The sequence below is a fragment of the Morus notabilis genome, unplaced genomic scaffold, assembly GCF_000414095.1.
Source record: "Morus notabilis unplaced genomic scaffold, ASM41409v2 Scaffold442, whole genome shotgun sequence".
Classification (NCBI taxonomy): domain Eukaryota; kingdom Viridiplantae; phylum Streptophyta; class Magnoliopsida; order Rosales; family Moraceae; genus Morus; species Morus notabilis.
The window spans coordinates 96,035-115,191 of record NW_010358595.1 but is presented as its reverse complement, the minus strand read 5'-3'; the positions used below and the strand labels follow the sequence as shown (position 1 = coordinate 115,191).

The 19,157-nt window shown below is 31.7% G+C and overlaps 2 protein-coding genes and 1 non-coding gene across 3 annotated transcripts; all 3 read right to left on the bottom strand.

Annotated features, from left to right (window-relative positions):
* Nucleotides 1–746: 746 nt before the first annotated feature.
* Nucleotides 747–839, bottom strand: TRNAY-GUA. Its single transcript has 2 exons — nt 803–839; nt 747–782 (listed from the first exon to the last, which is right to left on the bottom strand). It is a non-coding gene; the product is annotated as a tRNA-Tyr (tRNA).
* Nucleotides 840–1,576: 737 nt separating this feature from the next.
* On the bottom strand, nt 1,577–4,719 carry LOC21404787 (CBL-interacting protein kinase 2). Its single transcript, XM_010092766.2, has 2 exons — nt 4,628–4,719; nt 1,577–3,777 (listed from the first exon to the last, which is right to left on the bottom strand). Exon 2 carries the CDS (start codon nt 3,323–3,325, stop codon nt 1,940–1,942), a length of 1,386 nt encoding a protein of 461 aa, XP_010091068.1. The 5' UTR covers nt 3,326–3,777; nt 4,628–4,719; the 3' UTR covers nt 1,577–1,939.
* An 8,941-nt stretch (nt 4,720–13,660) lies between these two features.
* On the bottom strand, nt 13,661–18,018 carry LOC21404786 (proactivator polypeptide-like 1). The gene is made up of 6 exons (XM_024162131.1): nt 17,905–18,018; nt 16,878–16,979; nt 15,884–16,068; nt 15,445–15,642; nt 14,583–14,642; nt 13,661–13,888 (listed from the first exon to the last, which is right to left on the bottom strand). Exons 2-6 carry the CDS (start codon nt 16,966–16,968, stop codon nt 13,736–13,738), a joined length of 687 nt encoding a protein of 228 aa, XP_024017899.1. The 5' UTR covers nt 16,969–16,979; nt 17,905–18,018; the 3' UTR covers nt 13,661–13,735.
* Between the last annotated feature and the right edge of the window lie 1,139 nt (nt 18,019–19,157).

Sequence of the window (19,157 nt, the reverse complement as noted above, 5' to 3'; positions counted from 1 at the left end):
CCCATTCGGAAAACTCCGGTCGAATAGTGGCTTAGTGCTTATGGTACTTAGAAATATGTATTTCCTTGAAATATATATCCTGTGTTAAATATTATTAGCTTTCTCTTGTATTATCAAATTGGTAAATTACCTTGTCTCTCTCTTTCCTTTTCTTGTATACATGTGTGTGTGTGTCTGTATATATATATATATATATATTTTTTTTTTTTTTTCTTTCTAATTATACAGGACTTTTGATAATGAAAAAGAATGTTAAATTAGTACCTTCCGATTTTAATTCTCATCACGACAGTATTCCAAGACGATTTCCTTTAGTATCCCATTCCAGTTTGTATCTTACTCCAAGTTATCGTTCAAGATATCATGCAATACTCTTTTAAGAAATTTATGGGTTCTTTTTTATTTAAAAAAAAATCAGACATCTAGCTACAAAGGAAGAAAGTAATAAAACTGAAAATAAATCCTTTCATTGTCAAATTGGAATAATTTGCCGATTTATTATTCCAAACAAAAAAAAAAAGAACAATTTGCGGAACTAGAAACGGTAACTAAGAGTCAGTTTGATTCATGGATTAGAACCATGAGATTAGAATCATTTTCGATTTACGTGTATTTTTTGTGGGAGAACATGAACCATAATTCGAATTAGAGAACGAATCCTCCAACCAAACGGGCTCTAAGAGAAAAAAAAATGATTGGAAAAGGGAAAATTAAAATAAAATAAAATACTTATAAAAAACAAAATATCCGACCTGCCGGATTCGAACCAGCGACCTAAGGATATCTGTCAGGCTGTTACCCACTACAGTCCTCCGCTCTACCAACTGAGCTAAGGTCGGATTGTGCTCTACATCCGAAACCTTTTTCTTATAACCTAGTTTTATTAACTTTTAAAATTATTTTGAACTTTCCGAATTTGGATTCCTTTTACTTTTTTATTTTATTTTTTATTTGATTTAAATTTTCGATTTCCTTAAATCTTCATTATTTTCTTCGAAGGTTCATGTCAGTATTATTATTCAATTGAGAGTAGAAGCAACAATAAATATTTCTTCCCTTACAAGTTACAAGGCGGAATATAGAGGTAAAGAACATAGGCCACTCCAAAAAGAAGGGCTCCACAATCCCGGCGAGCTCCAAATTCCACTATGCCTATTACCTACATATGTAGCTTCCACATCTTTCATTCATGAAGAGAGGTCGAGTAAGAGCTATGTCGGTAATTTCGTCCCTAAAGTCATCATATTCTCCGTATCCCTTTCTTTGCGTTTTGTTTACAGACATAATTTAGAGGTCACTAGCGGATATCCACTAAAAAATAATTTTTTTTTAAAAGCTATCTTTTACTTCCAATCATTTTCATGTGCAAGACTACACAGTCGCATGATGCAAATTACCTCGAGCACACTACTCAATATGACAAATCAATCAATAACGTTATGAGAATTAAATAAATCAAATTCCGCTTAATATAAATAATAATAATAATAAAAAAATTGGTATTGCACCATTTTACACACTGAAGATTAATACTAATTTGTTGCCAAAACGATATATGAAGCATGATCGTGGCGTCCCAAGAATGACGTTCCTATTATAATCCTCACACACTTGATGAGATTGATATATGCTGCGACTAAAATAATTGCTATTTCAAAATAAAGGAATAAAAATTAAAACAACTAGAAAAGATTGTCACTCGAAAACATTTCAAAGCTTACATCTTCCGACATTTCTCCATACAAGTCAGCAAGTTGAAATCTTTGCTTTTAGTTCGAAATCAATTAAGGCACAGAAAGATTGAATAGTAAAAAATAATATTCGTAAGTCCACCTTGACCCAACAATGAAAAACAGAGAACACACAAAACTTTGGCCTACGACTCCTGCGGTATGACTACCTGCATCGGGAGCACATGGTGAGTCAGCTGCCGTTGTTGCTACTCTTGCACTTGTTCTTGCTCTTGCACTGCAATTTGGGGCGGCTGTTGCTGCTGCTGCTGTTGCTCCCCTTCCCAAGTCCAAATGATGTCCTTGAGAGCTGGTCTTATGTCTTGCTTCATCAGCTTCTGATACTCCAACGTATCGCCATTTGACTTCTTCATTTCCACCATATGGAAAAGAGGGGTGATCTCAAATATCTCCGCATCAACGCCCACGATTCCTTTACGACCCTCCTTGGACCCTTCTAACTTCAACAATCCTCCATCTCTTTTCTTTATTTTCAGTCTCAGACGCTTGGCGATGTCTTCCAGCTTTGAGATGATGGTAAAAGCAGATTTGTTGGAAGTAAATCGCACTTCCTTTTTCCGCTCAGTTTCCTCAAACAAACCAGACAAATCAAAGCCTGCAGAATAGGAGATGATATCAAATGCGTTCAAGTTACAGCAAGGCTTTGATAGTTCTTGCTTTGAGTCGGTCATGGAGCTAAGATCTTCTAAACGTCCAAAGACTGCATCAGCATCCAAAGGGGCTGGTTCTGCATCTTCTTTTTCGAAAATTATGGGTTTGGTATCCAACCCCTTACGGAACCAGGAATTCCCCATTATTTTCTCCATGGATATCCGGGTTCTCGGATTTGGATCCAACATCTTCGACACCAACTTCCGCACTTCTGGTGCAAACCAGTTGGGCATCTTGAATTCACCTTTACCAATCTTCCTGTACATCTCCATTAGATTTGAGTCACGGAATGGGAGGTATCCGGCCAGTAAAACAAATAAAATCACACCACACGACCATATATCAGCTTTCGCACCATCATAGCCTTTTCTGTTGATTACTTCAGGAGCAACATATGCAGGAGTCCCACATGTTGTATGGAGCAATCCATCTTGACGCTTAGATTCAGCAAGTGCACTTAGCCCAAAATCTGAAACCTTTAGATTCCCATTCTCATCCAAAAGCAGGTTTTCTGGTTTCAGATCTCGATGGCACACGCCTCTACTGTGGCAGTAATCAACAGCACTAATCAGCTGCTGAAAATACTTTCTTGCAACATCCTCCTTCAGCTTTCCTCTAGCAACCTTGTTGAAGAGCTCGCCTCCTTTAGCATATTCCATGACAAAGTAAATCTTGGTTTTGCTGGCCATTACCTCATAAAGCTCCACCACGTTGGGATGTCTAATCAGCCTCATTACAGAAATCTCTCGTTTAATTTGATCAATCATCCCAACCTTCAAGACCTTCTCTTTATCGACTATTTTAATGGCTACACCCGTGCCAGTTTTCAGGTTCCTTGCATAGTGAACTTTGGCAAAGGTTCCTTGGCCTAAATGTCTCCCCAATTCATACCGTTGCATCAAAACACTTCCTTTGCTTTCCATTTTGAAGCTATAATTCTTATACAAATATAAGCTACTTTACCTGATGCTACAGTATATGATACCGTATCTCTACTTTACCAGATGGTAATAGTGTAAGATACCGTATCTATTAAAACAAACGCAGATCCTCAACCGTCTTCACAGACATCGTGTTTTGAAAAGACATGTTCCCTTGAATTCCTTGCAGCATTGTGTATTTGCGCACAGGACTGATATGTGCCGTGAATTAAACCTCCAAGCTCATCATAGATAAAAGAAGTCAGCCCAAATGGAGCGACAAGCTCAATAATGTCAATAGAATAGTTCTCAGCTTTCAAGCACATCTTTCTGCATTCCCTGCAATTTTTGGATAGCCAAGCGCGGTAGAGGATGCAGTTGAACTTTTATGGAACAACTGAGACTCAGAAAGCAAAATTTCCAAATTTACAGCAAATCAATCAGGCGCAGCTCACCTAAGAAAACAAAGCGATCAAAACAAGCTAGAAATTAGGATTATGCTGAATTCACAACTTGTAACAATTACAAACAGTGGAGATTCCAGCAACGATGAACGAACCTTAATAGATTAAACTAAAATCTTTTTCCTACTTTCAAAATAAAGCAAACTAAAATAAATAAAACATCCAAAGCTCCAAATACTGAACGCAGTTCAGACAAACGCCCAAAAAAAAAAGAAATACAAAATTCAAAGTTGGAAAAGAAAAAGAAATAAACCATATCTGGCATCATTGCAACAATGATATATATAAACATATAGTCAAGCAATTGAAATAGCAATAATGATATTCATTCCACAAGATTCTTGTGAGCATATATATATATATATTATAATTCAAGCTATAAGTAATCATCTCTAGACAATTGATATTGTTAATTTCAACATAATTGAGAAGATACTTCAAATTTCACTCTTTTAACACCGTCAAATGGTCTAGCAAAACTTACATCACAGATTCACCGAAAAACAAAATCCACACACAAATGCCGTTTCCAGAGGCAGAAAAAGGAAAAAAAATAAAAATAAACAACAATTAAAAATATATTTTGTCTTTGCATTTTTGAAGTCAGATAGACAAACACAGCAACAAAATCAAAACTTTTCCATTAAATCTCAGCAGTCTTCCTCACAAAAGAAGGAGCCCTAAGAGAACGAGCTTCAAAGTTTCTCGGAAGCCAAGCAGACAAGAAGAATCCAGAAAAGAGAGCAAACAAGAAAAATCTGAAATGTTACCAACAAACAAAACTTTATCGAAAGAACGTTGAACAGAAAATGGAATTGAAAATCTGCAATTTAGAAATTACCTTGATTTGTAGATACGAAAGAAAATCTCGCTGGGAAAAACGGAATTGCGAAGAGAAAGGAAAATGAGAGCGATTTTTATTGTGTTGGAAAATAACAGAGATCCCTAGGTGAGCCGCTTCTCAAACTTTTATATTCTCTCGAGCCAAACAAACAACCATGATTAGTTTTAATTTTAATTTTAATTTTAATTTAATTATTAAATATACATAATAAAAAAAGAAAACTAAAATGATTACTAGCTGGAATTTAGAATAAATTATCTTTTTTGGCAAAAAAAAAAAATGAAATGAAATATTTTTTTTGTTTTTTTAGGAGAAATAAATCGTTTTCTATTTTCGTTGTATAAGCATGTCACAAGCTTTATGAACGTAGAAGTGTGTTTTTCTAAGATTATTGATCTATTTTTTACTTTTTTTCTAGAACTTCTATTTTACTATTCACCGTAACAAGTTGATATTTAATTTCGTAATGTATGTAATTTATTTTTTTTTTTTATGATTGGTATACTTTTCTTTATAATAATGTTATGACACTAACTCAAAACTCAATTCTTATATATTAATTGATGTGTAAGTGAGTTGTTATTTTTATACTAATAGGTGTTTAAATCATTGTCATGTTAATTAATATAAAAAATTACATCTATTAATAAAAATGATAACTCACGTCACTTATCAATTGATACACAAGAGTTAAAATTTTAATTGGTGTCCATAATATTACTATTTTCTTTATATTTAAATTTGGAGGTGCCTTATTTCTTTGAAAAATAGAGATACTTTGCATTAGGTAAGAGGAAAAAAAAAAAAAAACATTATAATGTCAACAGAAAAAGAATACATTATTGCGTGGAAAACAAATTTCTTCTTTCTTCTGTGAGAATAAACAATTTTTTAGAGTTAATATTATGTCTTGATTTGCATAAAAAAGTATTATGTCTTGATTGTTAATTATAGCTGTCTACTTAACTAAGATAGTGACAAATTGTACCAAAAGAGACGTAAATGGAAGGATGAATCTAGGTGCTTTCCCATAATTTATCTTCATTCAAAGGTCAATTTCAACATCACAAAAATCTGCAGCTCTCGCACTTTGACGTGATTATAACGCAAAGAACGTTCATTTTTTTATTTTGTTTTATTTTTCTACTTTTGATAAAATTGAAGAGGAGAAGTTAAATTTGGCTGCTGTGACAACTATTGGATTGGTATAGTGGGAGGACGCGTTAAGATTCGATGCTGGAACAACCTTCATTTTTTAGCCCTTGTTTGGTCATATGTTGTACTATGTTAAATATTTGTGGTAGTATGAGTGAGAATTAGACTCATCTGACTAGTAGAATTAAGTTAGGCCTTTTGTTTTGGTTCCGTGACATTCAAAGTTATGCAAATGACGTAGAATAATATGAGGAAAAAAAAAAGAATTATTATTATTAGTGTCCATAAATTTTAATATCATTTATAGTTTATTCTTAAATTTTAAAAATTCTCACTTTATCATTTAAATTTTAAATTCTTTTCACTTAACTCTTTCATTATAAAATCTGTTGAAAAGGAATAGAGAAAAAAATAATAATAATATAGTCATGTAGTCTTTTTATTTAAATTTCTATTATAAAAAATAAATAAAAATCACGTGGCGACGCTTAACCATTTTCCTTTCTCAACATAAATTCTTATAAAATAGCTTAAATGTGTCAAATTTAAAATTTAATGGATAAAGTGAGTGTTATCAAAGCTTAAAGGTAAAGTGAAAATAATCTTAAAATTCAGGATACTAGTGACATTAATCTTAAAAAAGATTTTTACTCGTTTAAATACTTTGATAAGTTAATCACATTTATGGTTTTTTAATACTAACTTAAAACTGTAATTTGGTTAAATTTTGAACTTAATAATTAGTCAAGTTTACGTATAATTATTTGTTGTACTGTTGAAGGTGCATAGACAGAGTGAAAAAAAAAAAAACTCCCCTTTTAACTCCTCAAACTTTCACCAAATTCCCTTTAAATTGTTATATATATTTTTTAATATGATATGATTTTAAAATGATACTATCACTTGTGACTGTTGCCTTAGGCAATTAGAAACGGTCAACTCTTAGCAAAAATAATAATAATAAATAAATAAATAGAACGGTTACCTCCGAGGCTTTCATTTTTTTATTTTTTATTTTTGAAAAATTTATTTATTTATTTTTCTTTCGCCTCAAAAGAATTTGAAGCTTCATATGGGGGAGTCGCAACTTGCAAACTTGTAATACCTCGGTGGGCCCACTAATTACAGGCGTCAGTTGCTGAGTCCACAACCGTATACGTGTCCTTAGTCGTGAGCTCATCACGCTAGACTTCAACGTTTTCTCGTCGTTTGCTTTGATTGTTTATTTGTTGTGGTTTTGGAGTGTGGGGATCGGCGAGATTTTATATCATAATTCAAATTATAATTAGTAAATTGATATAATATTTTTTCTCATAAAAATATATATAAATTAAAAATAATTTTGAATCTAAATCTAAGAATTAAACTTTCACTTGCTTTCTCTTGATACAAAATTTTAGGTCTCGTTCACTTTACGGATTTGAGTTTTCAATTTGAGTTGAGATGTGATATTTTCTGAGAGCTTTTCACTGTAGCAGAAAAAAGTTAGATGTGATATTTTCTGAGTGCTTTTTACTGTAGAAACCTAAAACTGAAAACTCGAATCGGTGAAATGAACGAGGCCTTAGTGACGTCTGGTCACAACTCACAAAGTGCCTCACGCGCTCCTGCATTACATAATCACCCTTCTAATTAACAGTACGAGTAAGGATTTTTTATGGGTCGTTTAGTTAGTATATTTGTGTCATGATTTAAATCATAATTCATGATTCGTTATAGTATTTTCTCTCATAAAAAATACACATAAATTAAAAATAATTCTGAATCTATGAACCAAACGTCCACTTCATTTGGAATTTTTTTTCTCAAGATTTGGAATCTTTATTTCTTTCTTCATTTTTTTTTCCTTTTTATTTTTCTCCTCGTTTAAGATGTAACGAGGAAGGGAAGACATATGTTGGGTGTTTTATTATTTACTAATTGTATGCACGTGGCACGCACGCACGGGCATTTTTTTAATTTTTTTTTTGTAGAAAAATTTAAAATCTTTTAATATTTAGTTGTCCTTATTTATTATTTCCTAATATTTGAGTTTAGTAAAAAGAGAAAAAAAAAATTAGATAATAAAAGGACCGAAATTAAAATAAAATAAAATTTTAAGAACTAATTATAAGACATTTTAAAAGTTAATGATTAAAAAGAAATGAAGTGAAACTTCAAGAACTATTTATGAGATTAATTATAAATTATTTATAAGTACACATAAAAAAATATTTAAGAAGGTTGTATGACAAGAGTATTTAGGTAGGATATATTTGAGACAAATAATTATTTAGGAGGCAATTAGGAGAAACAATTACGAGGTACTTTGAGAAGAAATGACTACAACAAAATGTTCTATAATTACACATTTGAGAAAATTTATTTTAACAAGAGTATATTAGTAAAAAAAAAAAATGTTTAACAAGGTTCATTTGAAAATTAGTAACAAAAAAAAGCATATAAGTGAGGAGGAAAAAAATGAAGGACCAAAAGATGTCAAGGACTAAAAACTAAAGCAAAACAAAAACAAAAAAAGGCAAAAAAAAAAGGAGAGATCTGTTGAAAAATGAATTGTTGTTATATTTGAGATGATTATTCATTTAGGTAAATATAAAAAATATATTTCAGATGGTTTCACAAAAAAAAAAAAAAAAGGTAGGGACAAATTAAAAGAAATTATTATAAAGATCACATTTAAAATAAGGAAAAAAAAAAAAACCTCATTTTAGTAATGGCTCTTTTATGTATGTAAAGATTATTTTATTGTTTTTTAGACAACAATCCGTTTTCTTTTAGACCAAGGAAAAGTTGATTGCTTAGCTAGCATATTTTAATTTAGTCTAAATCATTTATTTCTTTAAGACTTGAACTGAAATATTCTCCTTATTTCGTAGTGACCTAGCTAATTCGAAAAAAAAAAAATATTCCAAAAAAGTATATGAAAAATATATTGATTTTAATTACAATTCCTATATGATAACTAGTACTAAACCAGATATATATATACTTTATTCCTTAATTAACTTATCTAAATCGGATTAGAGTTTGTTTTACTTTGGGTATTAGTAGCAAAACTAAGCCAATAAACCTAGCTTGTCTACTTTTCCCCCATTTAATTGAAAACCCCAATTTTTTTTATGTATGTCTTTAGCTAGAGATATATTACCCCATTACATATCTAATGACTATGAGTGTAATTTTTATACTACCGTCAATCCTAGAAGATAAAGAGTGAGCAATGAATTAGGATTTATTAGGAAGCTAAGGTCCCGTTTATTTCAAAATTTTAGTTTTTCTATAGTAAAGAGCTCTCGGAAACAGTCATACTTAATTTTTTTATTACAGTAAAAAACTCTCACATAAAGTCACATCTCAACTCGAATCAACGAATTAAACGTACCCTAAATGTGTTCTCGATATTTTTTTCTTTTTATCATTTTTAATTTGTGAAGTCCGATATGTACACTACGCACTTATTTTTCCTTAATCATTTATTCGAGGTTACTGATAAATTTAATTGTCTGACAGTATTATAATACAGTTTTCAACTGTATGTGAATAGGAGTTTGTATTGCGTTTTTCATCCTTTGTAATATATTTCTCCGTTCTAATAATAATAAATGAAAAACATTAAAAGTTAAGCTACACTACGAGCACCATAAAACTCGGGTAAGACTTTAATTAATATTGTTGAAGAGTATTGGATTTCACGGGTCAAAATTATTTATTGTTATTTATTTGTAAGGTTAAATATATTTTATGTCATCTAGATAAGAATATTATCTTTAGATGCCATCGAATATTAATCATTATCACATTTGCTTTTGTATATATATGCACTAGATCAGACGACACCTTTGCATGCGTTTTTTATTTATTTGTGAATTAGGTTGGAAAAATCTATACATTGTATATAGTTAATTAGTTGGCACATTAATAATATATATATATATATATATTACTCAATATATATATATATATTAATGGTTATTCTATTATTTATCTATTAATAAATATCGTTATTTTAACCGCAAAATATAATCCGATGGTTGTAATAAATTAAATAATTAATTAAAAGATAATTAATAAAATTAAATTTATATCACGTTACGTCTTGAAATTTTTATTTAATGATAACTACAGATAGAAATGTAATCATTAAAAACTCATCCATATATTTATATTTATGTCTTTCTTAAACTTAAACCGCTTAAGATACTTGTTAGTGGTATTAACGAACAAAAATTTGGTTCCTTCCTCTTTATGATAATTGAATAATTCAAAATTTTCATAAATCATTATAACAAAATGATTGCATTCATCAGTTATGAAGTTCTCCAAGACACATTACTACAATTTTGCACGCTTTATAGTTATGAAGTTGCTAAGGGGAAAAAAAAGTGTTTCCGAAATAGGAAAGCTGTTGTACCAGCACACCAAGCTAGCATTTTATTAGAAATCCATGTTGTCTCGATTATTAGCCAAAAAGAGAAAAAAGAAGATTAGAAATCAACCTTATCATGTAGCGTCCTTGCATGATGTAAAAATCATGAGCAAGCAATACTCATCATCATAAGACAAATTGAGAAAAGATTGAAATCAATTTCCTTTTGAATTCACTTGCCATGTGATCCACGTGTTGGTATGTTTTCAGGCTTTTGTTATACTCTATGTTCATATGATATCGGTTGATCATTTGCGTATGGTAGGCGATGTGGTAATATATACAGCCAGTCAAGTTGGTAATAATAACTACAGATTAAACAACAACACCTTTTAAATCATCTGGTTCTGAGTCAATTTCACCATTATGAGCGGCATATATATAAACAATTCTTATCCTGAAAAATTCATGTTTCATGTAAAAACGCTTGTTCAATCAAAGTTATTTGACTACTTCAGGTATCATTTTTATAGCTTTGTTTTTTCTTGAGTTGAAGAAAAAAACGCCTTTTGAAAAATCTATTTTTGAAAGATAGTATTAATTTGGCCGACTTAATATGCCCTCTCTCTCTCTTTTTTTTTTCTTATTATTATTTTTTTTATTGTGGCTATGAAAGGTGGTCCTAGAAGATGAATACAACAAGACATTATGCATCTCATAGTAGCAGCTCAATGAATTAAGTGGTTTCAAAAAAAAAAAAAATATATATATATATATATATATATGGGGGCCATGTGGATCTTGTCACTTTTTAGCTTGGAAAACAATATATCGTTGAGAACAAAAATCGACCATATTCGACCTCTTTTGAATTTCAAACAAGCAATTGGGTAAACTGTCAAGAAAACAAGGAACACATAAATGAGGAATGAGACAAATAGTTCTTATAGTTAAGACTAATATCTAAGAAACCAAGCTTAAATGACGTGGTGGCGTTAGATTTTTTTTTTTTTTTTTTTTTTTTGGGTAGAAACACAATATGTAATATGAGATTTTTTTTCCTTAAAAAAAATAAAAAATGCAATTTTTTTCTATTAAGTGGGCACAAATACAATTTTTTAGTAATTTTTTTTTTATAAAAAAATCGCATATAAAAAATTATATTTTTGTAATTTGAGTGGTGGCATGTGCTCTGCTCATGTTTGTGGCTCCCCTATTGCATATTCTAGCTTATTGTAACTGATTTGTCCCAAGAAGACAAGGACACCAAAATGTAGTGATGAGACAACACCTTTAAACGAGTGGATTTTAGATTTTTCCAAGAATAGGACCAGCCTTCCAATGCATGCCACCCGTTGCTTATCACTTAATAAGATTTGAAATTTGTAGGGCATTGCTATATAGAGAGATATTGAGAACTAACTTGCAAGACAAAATTTTGAGCTGGGGATTAAAGTGTATTCTGCTTGTGTTTTGTCATGTTGTTACTATGCAGTTACGTTTGGCTTAGGCTCAGAAAAATGTCTAGAGACACCATTAGTGTTAAAACATCATTATTAGTATAATATAAGTTTTACTTGTGAATCTCATACGAAATCCACTTTTTATTAGCGGGTAGTGTGGAGCACTATCAATGTCCAATAATATTGCGCTCAGGCTTAATTATTTAACACGTCAAAAAACACTAATTTGTACACGTGTGAGAGGTTACAATCAGTTATGTTAGGGAGAGAGCTTATGATATTCTACTCATCTTATAATTATAGATGAAGACGTCCTTTCAGAATTTCATCAAGTACAATCAGGTAAAATTTGGGAAGTTTCTCGACCTACAGTTTGCACTTCGGGTTTGAACTTACAAAAAAGAATGGAGGTAATCGAACTGTGATCCTTACGGCTTTGTTTGGAAACGTTATTAAAATTGATTTTGTTTTGAGTATGAACATAAATTTTTTTTAATTGTGTTCAGTTATTTCTATAGAGAAATTGCTTCGAGCATAAGGGAAAAGTGAAACGGTTTTTTATTTATGTTTCTGAAAATATATGTTGAGCATAAAAGTCCTAAAAAATGACAAATTAAAAAAAAAAAAAAAAACTAGTGTTTCCCATTTCTATAACAAAACATGAAAACTGTTTTTCCAAAGGTGATTTACACCATTTCTAACAAACAGGATTGGGAAACGAGAGAAAACGTTTCCATGATGCTACCGTAACACAAAATAATATTGGGAGAAAGAGAGAAATAGGCCAAAACTTAAGATGAATTAAAATTAATAGGTCAATAGTTTACATAAATTAATAAATAGGCTAAATTACTGTTTTCGTCCATAACTTGTCTGGTTATGAATCATAACTTGACAAGTTATTGTCCATAATTATCCATAACTTATCTGCTTATGAACCATAACTTAACAAGTTTATCCATAACTTATCTGGTTATGAACCATAACTTGACAAATTATGACCTATTAATTTCTATAACTAAAAATTAGCCTATATACTTTCTTAAACTTTTCATATTGACATATTTTCTATTATTTCCTAATAATATATTGGCCTATTAATTATGAGATAAAGTCCCACCTTCTTCTTTTTTTTTTTTTTTTTTTTTTTTTTTTGAAGACAACCACTATGTCTATGTTGTTTTCCGTAAAAAAAATGTATTCACGTAATGTAATAACAGAACTTTTTTCTCTTTGAAGAGGAAAGACAACAAAAATAACAAAAAAAAAGTAAAACAAAAAAATAAGAGTATATAAAAGGCTTTCGTGTTTACTCTTACTCATTGTCCATAGAAAATTTATGAAAAATTGTACGAATTATATCAGATCATATAGATATCTCTTCAACACAACATAAGTTATCGAAAGGATCTCAGAGACCCACCAAAACACGAAAGTCGGGATCTTTCAGAAAAATTTTTTTAAAAAAAAATTTTTTTTCCTTTTTTTTTTTTTTTTTTTTTTTTTTTTTTGCTGAAACCATACCAGATACTTCAATCCACTCTATTATGGATCCCTCGAGAGCCTCCAAGTACATGAATAAACGAACCATGTCGGCAAGGGGCAGCAAACAGATTTGAGAACTCAAAATTACCACATCAATTATAAAAGCATATTGTTTATTTATTTCAATTCCAGTCAAGCTTTTTTTTTATTTTTTTATTTTTCTTACTAAAAAGAAAACAACATAAAAGACCTGGACCAACTCCACCCCACGTAGGAAACTTTACGCCACATAAAATGAAACAGTAAGTTGATGGTTTTTGATTTTCTTCCAACATTTTGGATTTTCAGATATGGAAAATCTCTCTTCCCCAATCATAAAACATCAGAACTCAAAATCTAGAATCATAAATATTTTGCAAATATTTGAGTCAGCGAACACAAGACTCAACTGAAACTAGCCATTGACATTTCATGAGCGAGTAATTTTATACAAGCACATCCCAAATATTTATCAGACAGAAATATTGTATAACAATAAGAGACCCGCAATCAATTCAAGACTACATATATATATATATGAGACTGCTGTCTTTGATCTTGCAATTCAAATCTGCTCCTCTAATGCGTATTAAGACTTTAAGAGTCAGAATGCAATTTTTCTTCACCTTCCAAGCTATTAACTGTAGGCGAATCGCAAGCGTGAAGGAGGGTGCATATATCTTTCGTTTCAAGGAACTGCTCTGCATTGGCAAGGATCAGAGGTCCATACTCGAAAACCATTCTCTTGCACTGCCATAGAAATTAGGTTCAAAGTTATTAGAGAACTTGATAAGATATTGTTGAAAGAAATGAAACTCTCTCCTGCCTATGAAAACCATCTTCAAAAGCATCTTTCAACTGAAAGGCCTACACCAAGCCAAAGACCCCGAATAAATAATTAGGCTATAATTGGATTTTCCTTTTTATGACTCTGAAGTCGGGCCATAGAATTGCGACCTTCCAGGCAATTATCACAAAGTTGCTACCTAGTTTCAGGCATGTCTGATGACAAAAGAATTATCATAGCATCAAAAACCAAGTTTAAGAGAGAAGTAGATCCTTTCAATAATACATCAATACAATGATACATCCAACACTTGTATTGCGTAAAAAAACAAGGGCTACTCTATGGTCTTTCTGGAAGGACCATCCTTCCCCCCACAACATACAAAAGTGATAAGTGTAACATGACAATCATTCAACATAACATGGACATCGGAATGATGTAACACCTTTTTTTCAAGAATTTAGCTATCCCAAACTACTTTTATAGCTTTCCAATGTCAATGGCATAGCAAATAAATGCTACTTTACACTTCTCACTTCTATATGTTATGGAAAGTACAATCCTCCCAGAAAGACCATAGGACAAGCCCAAAAAAAAAAAAAAAAAAAATTCAATCGAGCTGTAAAATTGCTAATTTCCATTAATTGTTGTTCTCACCTTTTTCTCAAAGTCCTTCGTGCTCTTACATGCCTTCAAAAGCACCTCAATAATCTCCAACTGACAAAATATAAAGATAGACCATGAGTCACTTAGCAGTGAGTTCCAAAGAACAAAATCGTTTATAGTATGGTTGAGCTATTCTGATTGACATAGAGTAAAATCAAAATGAAATTTTGTTTTTAAAGCTTCTCCAATTCACATAATAAGTTCGTTAAGACAATAACAAAATGCAATAACAAAGCATCGTAGCAATATTACACCTCACTTCTCATCATTGTACGGTATTTCGACACTTCCCCTAGCCAGCAATATTGCTCCTCTCAGAAAAGTTGGACTCAAGACTCCAACAGAACTTTCCTTTCAAAATATAAAGTGTAAATCTTTAAGCTTTGAACTATATAAGGTTCCTAACCTTTCGAATTCTAATCTAATCAACTAATGGAAACCTATTTTGAAGCATCACCTTTTGGATTAACTTTGTTTCTATAGTCTAGTTTGTACACAAGCAACTTATTAGTCTATTTCATTTATTCTTTGGTATGGATTTTGATTCCTGCAAACATAGTAAACTCAGGTCACTCATTTCACATGTTTAATAGTCTTAACGTGACTTGTTGACCATGACCATGTACAGACAAAATCATAACCAATGCTCAGAAAGAAGCATGCTTTTATGTTGCTAAGGAGAGACTTCAAGTTTTCCATTTAAAAATGTTAGCCTAAAAGCATGTCTTGTAGAAAAATATCCAAAATTCTGTGGAAGATAACTGATCATAGAAACGTATATTTTCAACATCCAGGATAAGGTTAAAGAGTTGATAATTTTCATCTATGAATCTGAAAGAAGTCAAATACAAACCTGTGTATCAGGATCTTTCAACTTAGTTAATACTTCTGAAATGACACGGTGACATAACACACAACTATCTTCACGAAGTTGTCTAGAAATCAAGACAATTTGTTGACATAGGTTGACCTTTCGGCAGAATTCCATCGGTTGTATCATGGAAGCCTCTAGAAATAAGAGGGGAGCATAATAGTCTACTAAACTGAGACACTGTGAGGAAAGAAATAAGAATTTTAGACTAATATAAATCAGAACTGTAGGAAACTTCTTGCAGCAGAGCAGCATATCCAGAATACTATAATAAAGCCTCTTCATCATCCAGCTAAAGAACAATTGGTGATGGACGCCAACATACTATAATAAAATTTTGTTTGGACACACACGTAAATATTTATTTATTTAGTTTACACGATTTTGCAAAAGCATCACTTTAAGTAGAAAAGTTACGTGCCTTCTGCTCGAGAGAGCGCAATTGAGAGCATGACTGATGTAGAATTTCAAGGATCTCATTCTGGGTCTGGTTGTGTCTAAGGTAATCAAGGGCCTGGCCAGCATACTGCTCGCACAATGTGCAAATATTGTCGGTAGCATCTTTCTGGATTTTACAATCTTGTTTCTCGTACCTTAAATGCATTTCTGAATCACAAAGTAGAGACAATAAGTAAGGCAATTTTCTTTACCACAGAAACCATTGATTCTCCTACTATTAGAAACCACTTCCACTTGCTGCTGTCATTTGAGAATGAAACGGAAACATTTTAGCAAATCTACCAAATTTTAGATGATTGAGAAGTGATTATGTTTGTATATTCCAAACATCAAGGTAAGGAAAATGTCAGATGGCATATAAGGGTAGCCGAAAAGCTCTTTATTTAACAATCACAGTAATCCGACAATTGGAAACCAAAAGGATGTTTATTATCCATGAGAAGAGGAGTCCGTACTACAATTACCATGAGGGGTATCAATCGCCTATAAATCATCATTCCAAATGCATTTGACTACATAATGATCTAGAAGCCTCCGTTGTACTGAAGGAAAAATGACGAGATAATATACAAAGCTGGGCAGTAGCCAACCTTACTACTACCACTCATTATTCATCAAAGAAAACAAGTTGGGGACTAAAGAATAATAACCAGCAGAGGTCGCAGCAAAGCATGGACACGTCTGTTGTTTCTTCTAGAGCAAAATATAGGGCGTAATTTGCTTATGGAAGATATAAAACATATAGCACAACTATTGATGTCCAACCAAACAAGCCCATATCTAAAACAGAACAAGATCAAAAGAGAATCAGGCATGTGATAAGAACCTTATCAGGTGACACAGAAACTGAAATAAGAAAAACTCTTGTAGTGCATCAAACCACTTAGAGTTAGTGTATCAACCTTTAGTACTGATGTAGAATCCGGGTCTCAAAAAAGAAAAGGTCATATATTTACCTGACAACGAAGGCTTATCCAATTGTCTAGCATCACAGCGCCAGTTAGCACCCAAAAGAAACAGTAGCAATAGCCCAGCCCTCACATCCATTGTGTTTGTGCCTGAAGTTACAACCATAAAAGAACAAATTGAAAAAAACCACCATGGCTAAATCAATAGCACATAATCAATTTAAACAAGTATGCTATTACAGAGGATATAATATATATATATATATATATATATATATACACATGTACGTATGAACATCACAGTTGCCTTTGTCAGGAATAACCAAAATTGAGGAGAAAACTTATAACTAAATTAACAAACATCTGATATCCAAAATTTGTGCAAAACACAGAGAAAAACAGTAATAATTTCATTTCAAAGGCGTCAGCATCATAAACTCGAATCAATATTTCATCATCTGTGCGTGTTCCCAGCAATCGGAATAACACGTGAACCCAAAACCTTAATCAGATAGCAATTTCTTTACATAAGATTTCGTTTTACAATTTGAAACAAAACAAAACAAAAAAAAATAATAATAAAAAATCATATTCGAACATATACAATCTCAATAGGAAACTTTGCCGAATAGCAACAGGAAACTTTGCCGAATAGCAATCGTAATAGGAATAATTAATTCTAAACACGAAACACGCGAACCGAAACCTTAATCAGATGGAAATTTCTTTCTCTACATAAGGTTTCGTTTTATTCTATTTAAAAAAAAAAGAAAGAAAAAAGAAAACCTTGATCAGAAATCAAATATGAAGATATGCAACTCAATACGGAAACTTTGCCAAATAGATAATTATCAACACATTAATCCAATAATAAAGGAGCAAAAATAAAGATTAAACCCTAAGAAAACTCTCTCTCAAGGGCGTTTGGCACCTCAGAAAACATGGGAAAAAAACTAGGAATTTGTAACCAAAACCCTCTTTTATCGCCTTTTCTTCGACGAATTTCAATAAACGAATAAAAAGATTTAAACTTTCATTTCATTTTATTTTATTTTTTAATTTTTCTGGTTCGTACCTTTGAAAAGAAAGAGATCGGATTCAGAGAAGAAGAAGCTCCAATTGATTGGGCAATCAGCGGACTTGGTGGTTCCCTGCTTTGGCTTTCTTTGATTTTCCCAATTATATAAACTTCGCCATTAGGGTTTTACTCCTATGCGATGAGGACCAGAGAAACCATATTTGAAATCCTGGACACGTGTTTGTAAAGGAGATGATGGGAAGAGGGAATTTTTTCAAACAAGTTGATGCTGACGTGGAAGTTTTTAAGTGAAAGGAATGTTATGGATAGGTGATATCAAGGGTAGAGGATTTGAGTCTTCAGTTGACTGTTGGAGGAGAAAGCAAGTGGGAACTAATGACGATAAAATTGTACACATCATATGATGGAAAAATGAAAAAAATGTTTTTGTTTCTATCTTTTCTTATTTGCCTTTTAGGTCAAACAAAACTACTTGTGTGCCAAATTGAATAATTGTATATTTAAAGATAAAAATGAAAGCGATAATTGTCGCGCAATAATGATCTTGATCAAATGTCATAATAAACAGGCCCAAATTGTCCTGTTTAATATTTGTTTGTTTATGTACCCTGGTCTTCACATAATTAAACTCAATGAATGAACTCATTAAAGGTTTTAATGCAATTTACTTGTCACTTAGTAAAATTTGTTATTGCTTTGCCCCTTTTTCTTTGTCAACTTTTGAGAGTAGAAAGGTTATCCGACATTTTATCTATGAAAGTCATAAATAGAAAAATAGGCATTTAAAGCACAGCATAAATTACCATATGTGAAAAGAGTAGTTATTTTAATTAAATACATCATTTGGTAGAGTAAAAAGGTTGGGACAAGATCTTGAATTTGAGTTGTGTTATACCATAATTTATTATAAGTTTAATGTGGCATTCCACGTAAGTTACTTAAAAACTCAAAGTTTAAATTGTGATGGGCAAATTAAGCTCGATATTTTAAGCTCGGTACCTTAAGATAAGCATCACCTTGAGCTTGGTATTTTGAGTTGGGTATGTCGAGTTAAGCAATTTGAGCCTAGTATGTTAAGTCGGATAAGTGACATGGGCGACCCTAAGTAAGTAAGTGAGAAGAAATACCTCAGGCCAAAAGGTACTAGGCTAAATGCCTCAGGTCAAATGCCCTAGGCCAAAATGCCCAAGGTTAAATGCCCCAGGCCAAATGCCCCAGGCCAAATATATTAAGTTAAATGTCTCAGGTCAAATGCCTAAACTAAATGCCCTAAGCCAAAATGTCTCAGG